Source organism: Carya illinoinensis, chromosome 2 (assembly GCF_018687715.1).
Source record: "Carya illinoinensis cultivar Pawnee chromosome 2, C.illinoinensisPawnee_v1, whole genome shotgun sequence".
NCBI lineage: Eukaryota > Viridiplantae > Streptophyta > Magnoliopsida > Fagales > Juglandaceae > Carya > Carya illinoinensis.
In genome coordinates, this window is record NC_056753.1 from 18,208,747 (window position 1) to 18,226,931 (window position 18,185).

At 37.6% G+C, this 18,185-nt stretch overlaps 2 protein-coding genes and 2 long non-coding RNA genes across 4 annotated transcripts in view; 2 read left to right on the plus strand and 2 right to left on the minus strand.

Moving 5' to 3' along the window:
* LOC122300223 overlaps positions 1-12,194 on the minus strand; it is a 36,488-nt gene extending 24,294 nt beyond the window's left edge. The window contains exon 1 of the long non-coding RNA XR_006239954.1: positions 11,741-12,194. This is a non-coding gene — a long non-coding RNA (uncharacterized LOC122300223). The remainder of the gene's footprint in view (positions 1-11,740) is intronic.
* LOC122300222 (probable aldo-keto reductase 2) lies at positions 1,077-3,872 on the plus strand. Its single transcript, XM_043110726.1, has 5 exons — positions 1,077-1,503; positions 1,597-1,797; positions 2,031-2,203; positions 2,285-2,387; positions 3,276-3,872. Exons 1-5 carry the CDS (start codon positions 1,285-1,287, stop codon positions 3,612-3,614), a joined length of 1,035 nt encoding a protein of 344 aa, XP_042966660.1. The 5' UTR covers positions 1,077-1,284; the 3' UTR covers positions 3,615-3,872.
* Positions 12,195-12,971: 777 nt separating the features above from the next.
* LOC122300224 lies at positions 12,972-15,402 on the minus strand. The gene is made up of 3 exons (XR_006239955.1): positions 14,934-15,402; positions 14,618-14,686; positions 12,972-13,203 (listed from the first exon to the last, which is right to left on the minus strand). It is a non-coding gene; the product is annotated as an uncharacterized LOC122300224 (long non-coding RNA).
* An 855-nt stretch (positions 15,403-16,257) lies between these two features.
* Positions 16,258-17,847, plus strand: LOC122294548 (probable xyloglucan galactosyltransferase GT14). Its single transcript, XM_043103387.1, has one exon. The coding sequence runs from the start codon at positions 16,258-16,260 to the stop codon at positions 17,737-17,739; it is 1,482 nt and encodes a 493-aa protein (XP_042959321.1). The 3' UTR covers positions 17,740-17,847.
* The last annotated feature ends 338 nt before the right edge of the window (positions 17,848-18,185 follow it).

Genomic DNA, 18,185 nt, shown 5'->3' on the forward strand with positions numbered 1-18,185 from the left:
GGCCGAAAGCTAGACAGGGAGGGGACAATAGGCACAACGAAGATATGAAGGCAACAGGGGATACTCACACGCCACAGGTGGAAAGGGGGGTCAAATTTAAAGGCACAGTATGGTCGCACAATAACAGAAATGAGATAGCATTTGACAGCCTACCTTGTAGAGTATGTGAAGTGACGAGCACCGTATTAACACCTCAGGAATAGTAATGGAGAAATCAGCATCAGACACATGGAATGAATAAGGGGCTGTGTCGCCACTCGATAGCAAGGAGGGTGATAGATAGCAGTGAACAAGAGACTTTAGAAATTCCCATCAGTACTGCCTGATAAGAATTGGCAAGGTAACTATTGAGGGGAATTTTCATTAGGGGCCAAAGCGTATGCTGACAATCCTTAGGCCCATCACCTTACCTGGCCCCATGAACCATCTGACATGCCGGTACAAGCCTGCGAGGACCCCAGCAACTTGGGGCAGGCCCCTAATCCGTACGGGTTGGACACAGCCACCTGTGTTGAGATGAGACATTACAGAAATAGCGTGGGAAACCATGGTCAGAGGAAAGGGAGAAAAACACACCAAGAAGATTAGACGAAACCATAGCAATACCAAGAAGATTATACATATATAGTCATTTATGTATACAATGACTATCCTTAAAAGATATACAAAAATACAATTGTACCAAAATATTCAATTCTAATAGCTCAATCTAAACTCCCAAATAGAATTCAAAATTTAGGTAAAATTGCATCATCTATAAAGGTTAGTTTAGTTATACAAAATCAAATTATCTTATTTTATATAATCATTATAATTTTTTCAATTTTTTATTTAAAATATAATAAATAATTCAATTTTTTTAAAATTTAAAATAAAATTAATATTAAAAAATTATATTATAATAATATTTTATTTAATTTTTAATAAAATATCTCTGATCCGATCGCATACATGTAACAAGTACAGCTAAATTCAACTGCTTTATTTATGCCGGGCCACACTGTCCGAATGAAAATGGAGATAGTCAACGCCCAAAATAGTATGGAACTGACGAGACTTATCCTGGGGGAGAAGAAGACAAGAAAGAGGAGACTATTTCAACAGAGCTCTTCTATGCGAAAAGAAAACCAATCCCCGACCGAAGCGTGTTCAATGATACGTTAGCAAACTTTGATTATTTTGTTTGATGTCTGGCCACCGAGGCCCTCACGATCACATACGGCTTCGCCTCCATCTTGTATATGTTGGTCCACTGCCTCACTTTACTCCTCACACCGATCGAAAATGGCGCAAAGAGTTGGGAGGATAAAGCTGGGTTCGCAGGGTCTGGAGGTGTCGGCGCAGGGTCTGGGCTGCATGGGCATGTCCGCATTCTATGGCCCTCCCAAGCCCGAAGAAGACATGATTGCTCTCATCCACCACGCCGTCCATACTGCCGGCGTTACCTTCCTCGACACCTCCGACATATATGGCCCTTACACAAACGAAACCCTCATCGGCAAGGTACTGATGCCTTTTAAGCTAAGCTAGCTAGGTCCGTCCGCGCAAATTCATTTTCTTATCTCGTACATGTGTTGGGTGTGGCTTGCCTGGCAGGCTCTGAAGGGAGGCGTTAGAGAGAAAGTGGAATTGGCCACAAAGTTTGGTATTAGCCATTCCAATGAGAAGATGGAGATCCGCGGCGATCCGGCGTATGTAAGAGCCGCCTGTGAGGGCAGCTTGAAGCGCCTCGACATCGATTGCATCGATCTCTACTACCAGCACCGCATCGATACCCGCGTTCCCATTGAAGTCACGGTTTGTCCCTTTTTCGATCTCCTTAAATTTCTATGTTTTCCTCTTGTAAAAATCTAAAATCAAGATACAGTCTAAAAGGAGCTTTTACGTTATAATTGAAATACGCTCATCCACGGGTAAATTCTACAAGGCCAAGTAACCAATGTTCCTGATTACATGCAAAGCTACCGTTCCTGTCCTGTTAACCATTTTATCTCAAGCTCTGCTAATTCTTTTCTTCTATATTCAATAAGATTGGAGAACTCAAGAAATTAGTAGAAGAGGGTAAAATCAAGTACATAGGTCTATCCGAGGCCTCTGCATCAACCATCAGAAGAGCACATGTTGTTCATCCAATAACAGCTGTGCAGCTAGAGTGGTCTTTGTGGTCTAGAGATGCGGAGGAGGAAATAATTCCTACTTGCAGGTGAGGCATCATTTACAATTTCTTTTCAAGTTTTAGAATAACTAGAAACTGTATTTTAAATTTGTCCTCCGAGATTTTCAGGGAACTGGGCATTGGAATTGTTGCATATAGTCCTCTGGGAGGAGGATTCTTTTCCTCAGGGCACAAGTTAGTTGAAGATTTGTCTAACAATGACGCCCGAAAGGTTTGTAGATCTACCACAAATGTCTTGTTTCAAATATCAGTTTCCCTGTTTTGTTTAATGAACACATACAATAATCAATATCAATATCAAAATTCACTCATGCACATAGCTCTTCCTTTGTGCTTATGATATCCAAATGGTCTTCATTTTTCTAAACAAATGGTTTTAATGCCTATTTGGCTAGCCCAGCTCGCCAATTTCTCATATAGCCAATCAGAATGTTTAATTCTTTTATTAAAAGGTTTTCACCTCCCTGTAACTCTGATGGTCAAATAAAATAATCACCAGACGTTGGTTTTCCATCACTTCCTTTCGATTTACAAGAAACTAATTTTTGTTTGATGGTTTTGAACTATTTCTTTGCTGCTACTTCGCTTATCAAACAAAACTTCTTTGCTGCTTATTTATTGTTACTCCCAAGAGACTTGACTAATTATTTACCATTAACCTAATTGAGGCGTCCTTGAGGTACATTTCTCCTTTTTGGAGGCTGCACTTCAAGAAAGATGCTGGTTAATTTCATCAGTTAACTTAACATATTCAAATACATCAGTGACGCATCCTGCTGAAACAACCTTAATTAAGAAAACATGTAATTCCAGACTTAAAATCAACTTGAGCCTGCCTTAGTCTGCAGAGCAGGACGATGAATTATCAAAACAGTGCTTGTTATCGCAATACAATTGTTCCACCGAGAATGTTTTTTTAACTTCATTGATTGCCCTTTGGGAGGATCAAAATTTGGTTGGGTAGATGTATCTTTGTTCGAGGGATCAATAACGATCTGGTTGTTCTGATGATTATCAATCACCCTCAGAGTATTTTGAGGCCTTGAGTTTTCCTATTACTTCTCAGGCTTAATGCTGACATATGCATGCACTGATGCAGCTTCTACCAAGGTTTCAACCGGAAAATCTGGAGCATAACAAAACCATATTTGAGCGTGTTAATGAAATGGCAACAAGGAAGGGATGCACGCCATCACAGTTAGCACTGGCCTGGGTTCATCACCAAGGGAAGGACGTGTGCCCCATACCTGGAACCACAAAGATTGAAAATTTCAAGCAGAATATTGGAGCTCTGTCTGTGAAACTAACACCAGAAGAAATGGCAGAACTCGAATCATTTGCTTCGGAGGATGCTGTTAAAGGTGAAAGATATATGAAGGGCTTTGCGACCTGGAAGAATTCTGATACTCCACCATTTTCTTCATGGAAGGCTGTCTAAGCTCTTTTTTTGGTTGAATCTGGACTTTGTCAATGCTTTCATTGAGCTATGTTGAGTTCTTGATTGCTCAGAGTTTATGTACGTTCTGTTTGAACGCTTTCATATCTGATTTCCCGAAGATCAGAACAAATAATTGGTTCCTTAACCGGATCCTTGTATGCAAATGTGAACTCTTATCATTATAGTGTACACCAAAGTAATTAAGCTTAAAGTATGACATGTAAAATAATGCCAGTATCGCATACTTGTTTGGTGTCATTTACTTCTTGCAAGCATAATTTGCCCCATGATCATGATGCTGCATGTTGCAGTTCGTGAGTTCGAACTTGCCTTGTGATTTTCCTATCAAGGAATGTTCTTCTAAGCTATGTTACTTCAACCACGTCCCAAATCACAATTGTTATCAAAGGCCAAGTAAATCCCCAATAAAATATGAAAGAGAAAAGGTGAGGGAGCCGATGAAAATGAAAGTTGAAAGTTGAGTAGCCGATTAACGAAGCAGAGAATGGACCAAAAGTCCATCTGATAGAAAGAGGGCTGGCTGGTTGAAACTACATAATGCTATCAATTTAGCAAGAGTTGACGCAAACAATCCCTACATGGAGAATTACCATAATGGTTTGTGAAGTAACATTTGGGTTTACGGGCTTCTATTTCATTCACAAAGTTGTTGACTCCCGGAGCTTTTCCTCAGAGTAAAAGGTTTCCTTGTTTTCCTCTTAGTACCACTCTAAAAAGGTCTACAAAAGATGTTAATTCCTAAAATAATTTTTTTTCTTTCTTTGGAGAAAAAAAATGGTACTATGACTAAGGTTAATTCCTTAGTCATAGTGTTAATTCCTTTTTTTACTATGACTAAGGTCTACAAAATGGTGTTAATTCCTTTTTTTCCTCATAGTACCACTTAAAAAGGGTACTATGACTAAGATTTGGAGATGTGAAAGTTGGATCCAGTTCTCTGAGGTTGGGTCTAATTAGTTTCTAATTGAATTTAACCTGAAGAAGGATATGGAAAGAGTGCTCATTGAGAGGTCCTGGTCATTTGACAGATGGCTTATATGCTTGCAGGTCTTTGATGGGTGTACATCTATTAGTGAAGTTCATAAGGAGGAATTCTGGATCCAAGTATATGACATGCCATTCGGTTGTATGACACAGGAGGTTGGATCTCAGATTGGCAGCAATGCAGTCAGGGTGCTACAAGTCCATACTAACTTGAGAGGTATCAAGTGGGGGAAGTTTTTGAGAATAAGGGTGGAAATGGACATCAAAAAAACTCTATTGAGGGGCATGTTTATCACTGTCGAGGGTAAAAGATCATAAGTGAAGTTTAGATATGAAAGATTACCCTCTTTCTGTTTCAAATGTGGTGATCAAACATCGAAAGGAAGGGTGCTCCTCTCCCTTTCAACACGAGGGTCATCAACAGTATGGAGCCTAGTTAAGAGCTCCTGTAGCCAAGGAAAGTGACTTGATTTACAAGAAATATGAAATGAAGAATCCTAGCAAGCACGAGCAAATAATCAGTCATGGAGGAAAGGAAGGGAGGACAGGGATGAAGCCAATTTGGGAACTCTTTTGGCCAGATGAATAAGCCAGGTGACTAATTTGGAAATTGCCTTTTTTAAAGTCAATGGCATGGAGAAGGAAAATTTGCATGATGCCAGAGACTTGTCCCTTTCAAAATCTGTAACTAAAGAGGTAAGTGTATCTGAACCTTTTAAGGACAGCTTACTGATTACCAAAATAGATGAGGGGTCGTGTCCAATGAAAGCTACCAAGGGATCTGGTCCATACAAGAAATCTTCTGTAAATGAAGTCAAGCCTGGTGCTACAAACCAAAATTACACACCTACCCCTCCTCAACTTGTCTCGAGTGATCTGAAGACTCAAATCTCATCCTTGGATCAGTTCATATTTGACCAAGTCCAAGCATTGGAGCATTCAATAAAAAGGGCCAGCTGGAAAAGAAGGGCCCAAGACAAAACCTTTGAGGGGTTCAATTTAGGCCCACTAGACACTATAGCATGAGACTCAAACCACAAAAAGAGGCATGTCAAGCAGTTAAAAGAAAGATATGTCAAAACCACAGTCAAGAGGGCCAAAGGAGAGGGGGAGCACCCAATGGAATTACACAATTTTGATATGGTGGTGGCTGCAACAGCCTGAACTGCTTAAGCTGGAACTGTTGTGGACTTGGGAACCCAATGACAGTTCATGACCTGCATCAAATGGTGCAAAACAAGCTCCCACACTTTGTTTTCTTGATAGAAACAAAGTTTAGAAGAAATAAAATAGAGAAAATTAAAAAGCAGCTGCAGCTTGATAACAGTTTTGTGATAGATTGTAAGGGAATTCGTGGAGGCTTGGCTTTTCTATGGAGAGATGATGTGGAGGCTGAGGTTATGTCTTACACTAATAACCATATTTCATTACTGATTAAAGGGGGATATGAGAGGAAGGATTGGATCTTCACAAGTTTCTATGGAAACCTTATCACTGTTAAGAGGAGGGAGAGTTGGAAACTACTTAAGGCTCTTAAACCCCAGGGGTCCATTGGGTGTTTATGTGTAGGTAACTTTAATGAAGTTCTGAGTAATGGAGAAAAGTGTGGGGGAGCTGTGAGGCCCTTCACTCATATAAAGACTTTCAGAGGGGCAATTGAGGAGAGTGGCCTCACTAACATGGGTTTTATTGGTAACAATTGTACATGGTCCAATGGCAGGCAAGGCAAGGCCTTTACGAAAGAAAGGATTGATAGAGTATTCTACAACTTGAAATGGTCTAAGGGGTTCCCAAGTTCAAAACTTTACACTCTCCTAGCATTAAGCTCATATCATTGCCCCCTACTCATCACTATGGATCAATTTCAGTGTGATTTGTTTAGAAATGCAAAACCCTTCAGATTTTAGGCCAGCTAGTCCTTGAGGGATGATTGTTATAAGGTAATAGGGGATGCTTGGAGCAAACCTAGAGTAGTTGAGAATAAACTACTCTATGTTACAGAAGGTCTCAACAAGTGTAGGATGCAGCTGATGCAGTGGAGCAAACAGCATGCAAGGAACCACAAGAAAGAGATCAATGCTCTTTTGAACCAGTTTTCTGATCTCCAAAAGGCTAATAATGGTCATCTCACTGAGCCTATAAAGCAATTAAAAAAAGAAGGTAGATAGCCTACTTGAAGAAGAACACATCAAATGGAAACAAAGGGCCAAACAAAAGTGGCTAAAGGAAGGGGATCGAAACACTAAATTTTTCCACCAATGTGCCACTCAGAGGAAGAAGACTAATTGGATCAAGAAATTGGTGGATGACGATGGCCAAGAAGTTGTTTCCAAAGAGGGAATCTCAAACCTATTCCAAGATTATTTTCAAACTTTGTCTACCTCTTCTGACCCTATGAATATTGTAGATTGCATTGGATCAATGGAGGCAAGTGTGACTGTAGACCAGAATAATATGTTACTCGGACCATATACCCAACAGGAGGTGAAGATTGCCTTTTTCCAAATGAATGGACTCAGCTCTCCAGGTCCTGATGGCTATCTTCCAGCCTTTTATCAAAAGCATTGAAACATAGTGGGAGATCAAGTGAGTGCAGTAGTGCTATATGTACTAAACTCAAAAGGAAGCTTGTCTGACATCAATAGCACCTACATCACTTTAATTCCTAAGAAAAAGAATCCCATCAAAGTAACTGAGTTTAGACCTATATCCCTTTGTAATGTGATTTATAAGCTGATCTCAAAGGTTATTGCCAATAGATTACAGAAAATATTGCCAAGTACCATATCTCCAAGCACTTCATACAATGAAGAGTAGAATGATAGGAAAGGAAGGATATATGGTTTGAAACTTGATCCTATATCAAGTTTATCCCCTCTCCATCCTATATCATGTAGATCATTGACCTCCAATGCCTCTCTTAAATGAACCATTTGGTTTTTCTTTCTCGGCATGCCCCCTCTTTCTCATCATTTGTAACAATCTCATTTTAAAGTCCCCCATTACACACCATCCTTGACACCTTGTAGATTTTTTTTTTTTTTTTTTTTTGATAAAAAGAAATTTCCATTAAAACAAATAAAAATTTACAAATGGCTATCAAGCCAAATGGCTTGAGAGATAAAGTCCAGAAATCCATCCCACCACAACTAAATAGGATCAAATAAGCAAGCATGTCTAGCTAGACCATGAGCTACCTCATTTCCTAGTCTATTAACATGAAAAATTTTGACATCCACAAACTTTGTCAACAGGCCCCGAATCTCATGAATAATAGCTCCCCAAGGTGACTAGTCTGCAACATCTTCATTCAATTCTCGAACTACTAGCATACAGTCCAATTCCAGCAGCAAATGAGTAATGCCCATATTAACAATCAATTGCAATCCTCATAACATAGCTAAAAATTCAATCACCTCAGGTAACTCCACCTCCCATTCAACCTTAGTAGTTGCCATTAGAACATTAACTTGAGGATCTTGCAGCAATGCCCCAATACTTGCTTGATGAAGTTGATGGAAAGTGGCTCCATCAACATTTAGTTTTAGATAGCTCTTAGATGGTGAACACCACCCACAAAAATTCTTCATGGCAGAATTAGGTTGCATCTTCATCTCCCCATGCAATCTGTACATAGTCAACTCATGCTCCATCACCTCTCTAGCATCAAAGTTTTCATCATCATAAACATTCTTATTTCTTCAAAGACACATTGTAGATTTGAAAGATGATAATAGGCTCCAAATATCCTTCCTCTTATGAAGTCTATAAAATCATGCAAACAACTAGCTAGCCTTTGTTTCAGAGTCTATAATCCAGGCATTAATGTCTCTAACCATAATTATAGATCTCCACCACAAACTCCATGTCCCAAAAAAGGACTAGACCACCTCCCCTTCCCACTAGATCCACTACAAAAATACAATTATCAAAACATAACTTACTCTTCAAATTTTCAAATCTTCCCTCTTCTGCTTTGTCTCCATTTCAAAGATAATGTTGGGCTTCTTCTCCTTCACTAACAAGCAAAGGTCTTGAACTGTCTGAGGTGAAGGTTCTCAAGTCCTTGGTAGTTCTAGCTTAAAACTTTCATTGTGATTGGTAGGGCTATTTAACTTAAAGACGAGGGAACTCAACAACAGTAAATAAATAAATAAAAGACCTTGAAAAACCAAAAAAAAAACAATTGAAGGAGCATCTTTGCATGCAAATTTGTTCCTATGAAAGATTACAAATTAGAGCATTAGTATTATTTTTCTATCTAAAAAGAATCCAATTGCTTCAAATTTCAGCATCCTGAATCTATCATGATAGTGCGAGTCTTTGAGTTAATCCTTTGTACCTTCTTGATCGAGTGAATGATGTATGTGTGTAATCATAGATTTTATCTAATCCAAAGTACTATTCACTTTTGGAGATAGACATGAGTTCATAATATATATATATATATATATAAGCATGGTTTTCAGGTTCACATAACAAAATTATATACGATATGAAAGAAGAAAATGACTAATGACAATTAGATTAAAATCTCACTATATTTAGATAATTTTTGGAGATTAGGTAGATCAAAGGTTTTATCCCAATAGTTGAATTATGAGGATGATGATGCACAAAATTAAGGACCCAGAATAATTCGATCGACCTAGGATAATTAAAAATGAATACTATATATGCATTAATAATGTGAGTACCATGTATATATATATATATATATATTTGTATATATATATATGTAACACCCCGTCTAATTAACCATTAGGATTAGCCTTTAAGCGTCCTTAGATTAAGTTTATGATTTTGGACATTTAATTTTTATTATTATATTATTTTTATTATTTATTTAGAATGGTTAGACTTATTGAGACCATAACACTTTGTGTCATTGATTACTAAGCATGAAAGATTAGTGGAGCAAGCTCATTAGTAATCCTAGTACGGCCCTTAGAACTTTAGAATGTGAATGGACCAAGACTTAGAAGCCTTGAACCAAGCCTCTTAAGGAATGCAAGTCTTGGTAGGTTAAGGGTTGGCCCAAGTTTAGGAAGACGTAAGGCCTTTTGGGCCCAACTTGGTATAGGCTTGACCCATGACCCAATTAGGTCAAGGTGAACTTTTCAAGCCCTACCTTTGTGGACCTAGGGCCTCTCATAATCTCTCAAAATCTAGAAACAAAGGCCTCCCATCAACCTACACCTAAAGCCCATAAAACCTCCACTCACAATCATGATCATGCTACAGCATGTTGTAGCTGGTGAGGTCGAAAGTGCATTATGATTTTCCTATCAAGTAGGGCTAAGCACCAACTCAAATGGAGTCAAAATGCCCTAATTCCAACTCTGACCAACAGAGTCGGAGCCACAACGATCCAAAAATCAACCAAATCACAATATGCAAAATCACCCAAAAGTCACAACAAGCAAAATCTGGAAGCAAATTCACTGATTCTCCCAAATCAAAAGTAAAATCACCAAAATCACAAACCCCAAAATCTAGAAGCAAAATCACCCAAAAATCAACTCAAAATGCATATGTACATTCAAATTAAAATCAAGAAATTGACAGAGATTGAGAGTAAGGGACTTAAGAGAGACAGAGACTGAGAGGCAGAGGGAGAGTGACTCGAGAGAAGGATCCGGTGTCAAGGGCCAGTTGTGGCTACGACAAAGGGCAGGAACACACGAATGGCAACGGGAGAGTGAGATTGCGAATAGAAGAGGCACTATCGGAGGGGGGAGAGAGAGAGGAGATAGGCTGGGGGACCTAGGGTCAAAACGATGCCGTTTTGACTCTGTTTGGGCCTTTTGGGCTAGGCTGCAAGGGTTTTGGGCTTCTAAACCCTCTTTATTTCTTTTTTTTTGTCCTAAACCCTAAATTAACTAGCCCCAAACCAATTTTAATCTTTGTTTGAGCCTTAAATCTGTTTATTAGTGGGTTTTATTATTTTCTATCACTAAATTTAATTGTTAGTATTGATTATTAATAATTATTATTTATCTAGTGTCTAATTACATGTTATTATACTATCCTATTATATGTTATTAACTCATTATAATATTTTATACTAATGTCTAACTTATTCCTATTATAGACTTGTACTATAGTGTTTAATTACATGTTATTTATACTAAACTTAAAGTAGTACATGTTATTATATTAGTTTCTAACTTAATGATATACTAGACTTAGTATTATATATTATTATACTAGTGTTATTATAGATTAGTATAAGGTTAATATGTTGCTATACATTAGTTATTGTGCAGTAGCCTTACATGTTATTATAAATTTATACATTTGTCTTTATAGTATTATACATTAGCATGATAATATTACATGTTATTATAAATTTATAGATTAGGGTTTATACATTAGTATTAACTGTTATTATACATTAGAAATTTAGTATTACAATTAGTCTTTACGCATTAATATTACAAGTTATTACATTAGTATGATGTTTACATATGTCATATACTAAACTATTATTAGTCAATTTAGTTTGTTTATATTATAGTATAAATATATTATTTTATAATAATTAGCTCATACTATTATTGAATTTAACTAACTATATAAGTTATAGTTATATAAAATATATATGATGAATGTAAAAATATATATATATATATATATTTATAATATATATACAATATCAGAGTCATAATCAGAGGTGGAGTCAGAGTCAGAGTCGAAAGGCAAAGTTGGAATCGAAGTTGGTGGCGGACTTGAAGTCGGTCCAACTTCATCTCCGATTTCGACTTTGACATTTTTTGGGAAAAAAATTTCAGAATCAGATTTTCATATTTTTGCTCAACTCTACATATCAGTGGAATGTCCTTCTAAGCTATGCTACTTCAACCACATCCCAAGTAGTAATGCTATTAAAGACGAAGTGCTAGGTCTACAAAGGGATTAACAAAAGTAGCTTTATTTGAAGACTGCGATTTGATATGAGACGTCGTATCTATTCTACAATGAAAAAAGTTTTACAATTTGAAGTATATCAAGATATCTTAATTTTTTTGAAGACTAAACATTTTTCCCAAAACAATCCCCAAACATATGAAAGAGAAAAAGAAAGGAGCCGATGAAAGCTGAGAAGTCAATTAACTAACCAGAGAAAGAGACCCCATTTTCCTTGGAAATATAGGACAAACCAAAGTTGATTATGTCACTTGAAAAAGCTTAGGTTTGAGAAGGTGCCAAGAGAGACTTGTATCTCTTTATAAGGCCGAAAATCGACTTCTTCGGTGTGCTTTCTGTCCAAAATTGACGCCGCATTGATGGCTTTTGGTGAGGTTCAGAACCAGCCGAGCCAGCTGATTGGGGGGGGGGGGGGGGGGGGGGGGGGGGGAGAAAACTGGTAGCCTCAGTGTTGGTGTAAGTCAATGTGGTTCATTTGTCTGGCTTCGATGTAGTAGTGCAGGAGGAGGGGAGCGGCGGGCTATGCCATTGGTGGGAAGAAGCAGACCTGCAAAGGGAAGAAGAAGATGTGGGGAAGAAGAAGAAATGGGGGTTTATTAATCCCAGGTCAAAATGGCGCTGTTTGGCGTTTCACCTTTTTTTTTTATATATAAAAGTCATAACTAAAACGATGTTGTTTAAATGAAATGAAGTTGTTTTGTATACATATAATATATCTAATTAACCGGTGCTGCTGTTTGGGTTTAGATTAGACTGAAGTCGAACCGACCAATAGCAATTTCCTTAATTTTATACCATCGGCCGAGTGGTTCTGTTTGGGCCAGTTCCGGACTTCAGCAGGTAGTCGGTGTCGACGACGGTCAATCCTATCGATTCTATACAACATTATCTATTTAGAGAAATAATATTTGCAGTCATGGAGTGCACAAATATCACATACTCTTTTTAAAAAAAATGAATAAATATGAGACTCATATGAAAAAATTAATTTTTTTATATAGTTGACCTTAGGACTGTTCATCCGGGTTCCAACCCGGGAACCCGAGTATATCCGGACTGGAATCCAGATTCCAAATCCGGACCGAAACCCGGACCGCATTAATCCGGGTCAGACTTGGGCCGAAAACCGGATGATTCCGGGTTTTTAAAAACCCGGATTCCGAAAACCGGATGATTCCGGGTTTTTAAAAACCCGGATTCCGGGTTCCGGGTTTAAATCCGGGTTTTTTTTTTTTTTTAAGTCTGTATGTTATTTTAGCAGGAATATATATTTATAAAAAATCCTATATTTTATTACAACTTTTTCAAGAAATAATGTTGAAAAGAAAAAAATTTTTGTTATATAAAACTCTATATTTCTCATTATCCATAATGATAAAAAATATCAAAATGAAAAACTAGATTTATGTTAAGAATAGCAAAGGCTATAAACAACTAATGAAATTTTATAACTAAATGCATGTAAAAAAAAAAATCAACTACGTATTACATTGTCTGAACAAATTTTCTTAGAACAAAACAAAACACAATCATTGTTCTAATTAAACTCCAATACACAACAACAAATATGAACTACTTTACTACATCATCAAGGAAGGACTTTGATTTGCTATCATCATGAAAATAGTCCCACATTTTGATCTGTGCCATCCACCTGCAGTTCATCAAAAGAAAAACAGAGAGAAGCCACCACTTTTGATATGATTAGCATAACTACTTCTACTTCTTAATTAAGCATGCATCTTATAATTGATGTAGTTATGTAGATACCATCGTTTAACATAGAAGCTGGTATCTTAAGCAACATGTTTTTATTTAAGAAAAATCTATGGCAAGTCAATTGCAGTAATTATTGATTCTCTCTACCCATTACCAGATAAAGAACTGAAGACATAGAATCAAATAATGAGAAGTTTTTACAATACAGAAAAGAATAGAACAGAAAGGAGTATAAGAAATGTAAAAGGAATGAAACATTCCACAACATATCCATTGAGATTTGTATGTATTTATGTATGAAATACCTTTCCTAATTACATTGTCTCAAATAATACAGTCACTCATATTATTTATGTATATGAGTGACTGTATATAATTAGGAAAGGTATATAATTAGGAAAGATATATAATGAGTGACTGTATATAATTATTTGTATTGATATTCTCGTGGGATCCATATCAATATTCAAGTTTCCATGGGGTTTCAAAACAGAGATGCATGCATTCAAAACAGATTTACATACGTATCCCCTAACAGCAAATTAAACAAGATCTTGAAAAAACAAATCATGCCAATGTGTAAAAGATGATTAAAAGTCAGTGCTCTTGGTAAAAAACAAAATGATGAAATAAGCCACTGCTCTTGGTAAAAAACAAAATGTGTTGCCTGAGTATGCAGTGCATAAACGAGTAACACTAATCAAGAAAATGAAAGAAGTGTAAACAAGCCCATAAAAGAACAGAAAAAACAAAATCAATACGCCTCCAAAGATAAAGGGTTTTGGGGAAAAAAAAAAAATCCTAAAAGTCCGCCACCATCTTTTCCTTCAGCTCAAAGCTCTGTTTGTTTCTTTCTCTCCAAATACACCCCAAAAAACAACCCAGGATATCTTCCATGTGCACTCTGTGGACAACAAAAACTCCCTTTCCAATATACCAAAAGCTCCACCACTTTGCAAGGCCTAAACCAATCTAAGCCAACAAAACTAAGAATAGTAGTTGCAAGAGCACTAGACACCTAACAATGCAATAGTATTCTGGATACAACGAAGCATAGAATGATTTTACATCCCACACTTTGAGTGGATCCGACAGATATAATCCTCCCTCACCACCCCTTATAAGCCTCTTCAAATTCTCTCATTTGCCTAATGCTAAATTCCTTTTTCCAAGGGGCCTCTGTTAAACCGTAATAAACTTCAGACCCAAAAAAAAAAAAACCCCACGTTTAAAAACAAAAAGATCAAATCTAGCAAAAGACTATTCTTTCACAACCCAAAAAATAGCATATGTAACAAAATAGAGAGAGAGACGGAGAAAAAACAGCAGATCTAGCAAAATAAACCCACATTAGATCTGTTCAAAGGCATTGATCATAGTACACTTAGCTACTGGTTCCCAAGTCAGCCACATTAGATCTGTTCAAAATAAACCCACATTAGATCTGTTCAAAAGCTACACAAGCCACAACAGAGAACCAAAACTACACAGACCCAAATCGGAATAACGCGCCATACGCTTTATTTCAATTTACTGAGTATCTTCAACCCAACAATAAAGAACCATAACTTAAAAGATGCAGGAATAATATAAGAAAAAAAAAATTAGTGAAGATTGTCGAGAAATTTCGGCAAGAAAATAGTTAGAGGAAGGTAAAATACTCACCCCATGGTGGCTGAGTGGCAGTTTCCTCGACTATAGCAAAGGGATCGAGAGCTGGAAGCAGAGAGGAAGTGCCGACTGGTGAAACCCTAATCCTGAAATTCGTTGTGCGTGAGAACAAATCTACATATTGAGAGGAAGTGCCGACTATAGCAATCGATCGTAACAGGTTGAAAAGAGAGAGAGAGAGAGAGAGAGTGAGAGAGAGAGAGAGAGAGAGAGAGGAAACTGGGGGAGGGAGGCGAAGGAGGTCGCATGGCAAGAGCAGAGACTCTGAGAGAGTGGGGGAAATCTGAAATGGGGGGAGGGGGCCGCGCGGCTAGGGTTTCCTTCTTTAGTTTATAACACCCGGGTACCGGGTTTTAAACCCGGATCCGGATTTAAAATCCGGTACCCGGACCGGTTTAAACCGGTTTTTTGAATCCGGATACCAGCCCGGATTTGAACCGGGCCGAAAACCGGAACCGGAATCCGGTATAACCGGATTCCGGGCCGGGCCGGATAAAATCCGGCCCGGTTGAACAGCCCTAGTTGACCTCACTCTTTACCAAAAGAAGTAAGCGGCGCTTCCCTAACTCATAATTGTATCTAGCATTACTCACCTGTTTATTTAGACGGAGGAAAACAAGGCAAGCAAGAAGCCATTTAAAGGCATTAGAATCAATAGGAGGTAAGCTTATTACGTTCTCTTACAAATTAAACTGTCTAAACAACATTCGCATGGCCAATCGTATCGAATCATCCATAATAAATTACCTCTCTGTCTTTATTGTGTTCAGACGATCGACCCAAAATGCGTCGAGCGCCACATGGCTTCTATGGGCAACTTTATTAATTGAAGGCGCCTTCATCCTCTTGTGTTTTAAAAACAGCTCATTTCTACTCTCACCTAAACGGAAAGTAATCTGAAATCTTGATGCTAATGGCATAGAATCATGAGCTCGTACTTCTTACCATGTGGTGATCGATGCATTTGGAATCTTCTGAACATATATACTGAGGACAGAGGGGATCACACTTCTTATACCTAATTTGATATGAAATATACGAATGTACTAAGAAAGTTTTGTAATAAGACTAATCAGCTTACCTTTATTGGTTCTATTCCTTGAAACGGCTTCTTGCTTGCCTTGTTTGGACATCGGTATGTACACAATCTCCACCATATATACAAATCTCTCTCGACTTCTTTGGAACCTCATATTTTTACTTAGATTACTATGGTATTATTGCATTTTTTTAATTTGGTTTTGGGATTAGGGAGTGATGCACAGAGCGCTCGCTAGCTCAATACAGCTTTCTGTTTACATGAGGATATAAGAAGGACATGGAGAAATTGATGATCGGAAACTGCCCAAATCCAATCTGGTTTGTCCTACTCCTCTGTTTTCTCTCAAGTTTGCTTTTCGTCTTATTTGATTATTTGGCTTTAAGTGGTGGGAAGCAAAATGGGGCCACATTTATTCTCAACCACTTTGCAAATGATGGAACATCTACTTCATCTAACTATTCTGTACAGAGTTTAAATAATCAGCAGACTCAAGAAACTGTGAGCAACACTAAATTTGTTAAGAATTTATATTCGTGTTCGGGCCGATATATTTATATTCATGATCTTCCTAGTCAGTTCAACAAAGAGTTGCTCATGAATTGCAATTCTCTTATGAAATGGATCAACATGTGCCAATATTTATCCGACTTGGGTCTTGGTCCTCTGGTAGACAAAAATGAATCAGTTATATTGAAAAGGGGTTGGTTTGTCACAAACCAGTTTATGTTGGAAGTCATATTTCACAACAGGATGATGCAGTATCAATGCTTAACAAATGACTCATCGTTGGCTTCTGCAATTTATGTACCATTTTATGCTGGCCTTGATGTGGGGCGGTACCTGTGGGGTTTTAACGTCTCAGTGAGAGATGCTAATTCTTTAGCTCTGGTTCAGTGGCTTGCAGACAAACCTGAATGGAAAAGAATGTGGGGTAGAGATCACTTCCTAGTTGGAGGAAGGGTTGCTTGGGATTTCAGAAGACAGACAGATGATGATTCTGATTGGGGTTCCAAGCTTATGCTTTTGCCTGAATCAAAGAACATGACATTGTTGTCGATCGAATCAAGCAACGCGGACAATGATTTTGCAATACCATATCCAACATACTTCCATCCTTCAAAAGACAGGCAGATAATCAGTTGGCAGAAAAAGATGAGAAGAACAAAAAGGCAATACTTGTTCTCTTTTGCTGGTGCCCCACGACCCAATTTGTCAAATTCCATTCGGAGTGAGTTGATTGATCAATGCCACTCTTCACCCACATGCAATTTCCTTGGTTGTTATAATGGAGCAAATAAGTGTGAGGACCCAATAAATGTGATGAAGGCATTTCAAAGCTCAGTTTTTTGCTTACAGCCTCCTGGGGATTCATTCACTAGGCGATCCACTTTTGACTCCATTGTAGCCGGTTGTATTCCAGTTTTCTTCCATAAGGATTCTGCTTATTCACAATACTTGTGGCATTTACCAAAGAACTATACAAAGTATTCTGTGATGATACCATTAAATGATGTAAAGGATAGAAAGGTTTGTGTTAATGAAACATTGCTTAGAGTTCCGAAGAATGATGTGTTGGCTATGAGAGAAGAGGTTATAAAGCTGATTCCAAGTATAGTTTATGGCGATCCAAGGTCTAGGTTAGAGACCCTTGAAGATGCATTTGACATAGCTGTTAAGGGTGTTCTTGAGAGAGTCGAGACAGCAAGGAGAGAGATGGAAGAGAGTAAGTTGTTGAATAAAAAACCTAGTTTTAAATGAGTGCGTGGCTTTGAAATTGGAAGCCAGCTAGATTAGCGTCTTTTGTAGCCTATAAATATCTATGTATTTGATACTGATTGTTGTTCTAATTCTATTTTGATCGGTCCACTAATGATCATGCTATATATTGAAACAATTCATTGTAATTTTAGTCGAAATTTGGATAGTTCTGATCATCATCTTAATTACTTGTCAATAATTCTCGCTCGCAATATCAAGAATCTTAGAGTTGATCATGATCATGTACAATCAATTTGCATGTTGCATGTACTTATTGAGACATTTGAAACTATTAAGCTATTTGATTTCGTAAGCCACGAAATGATATCTAAGTTGTAACACCCAGTCGAGCACCAAACCTAGGTTAAGCCTTTGTATCATTATTATATTATTATTTTAGGTTAATAAGAATGGGTAGCCAATTGAGATTTAACAAGAAATTTTGA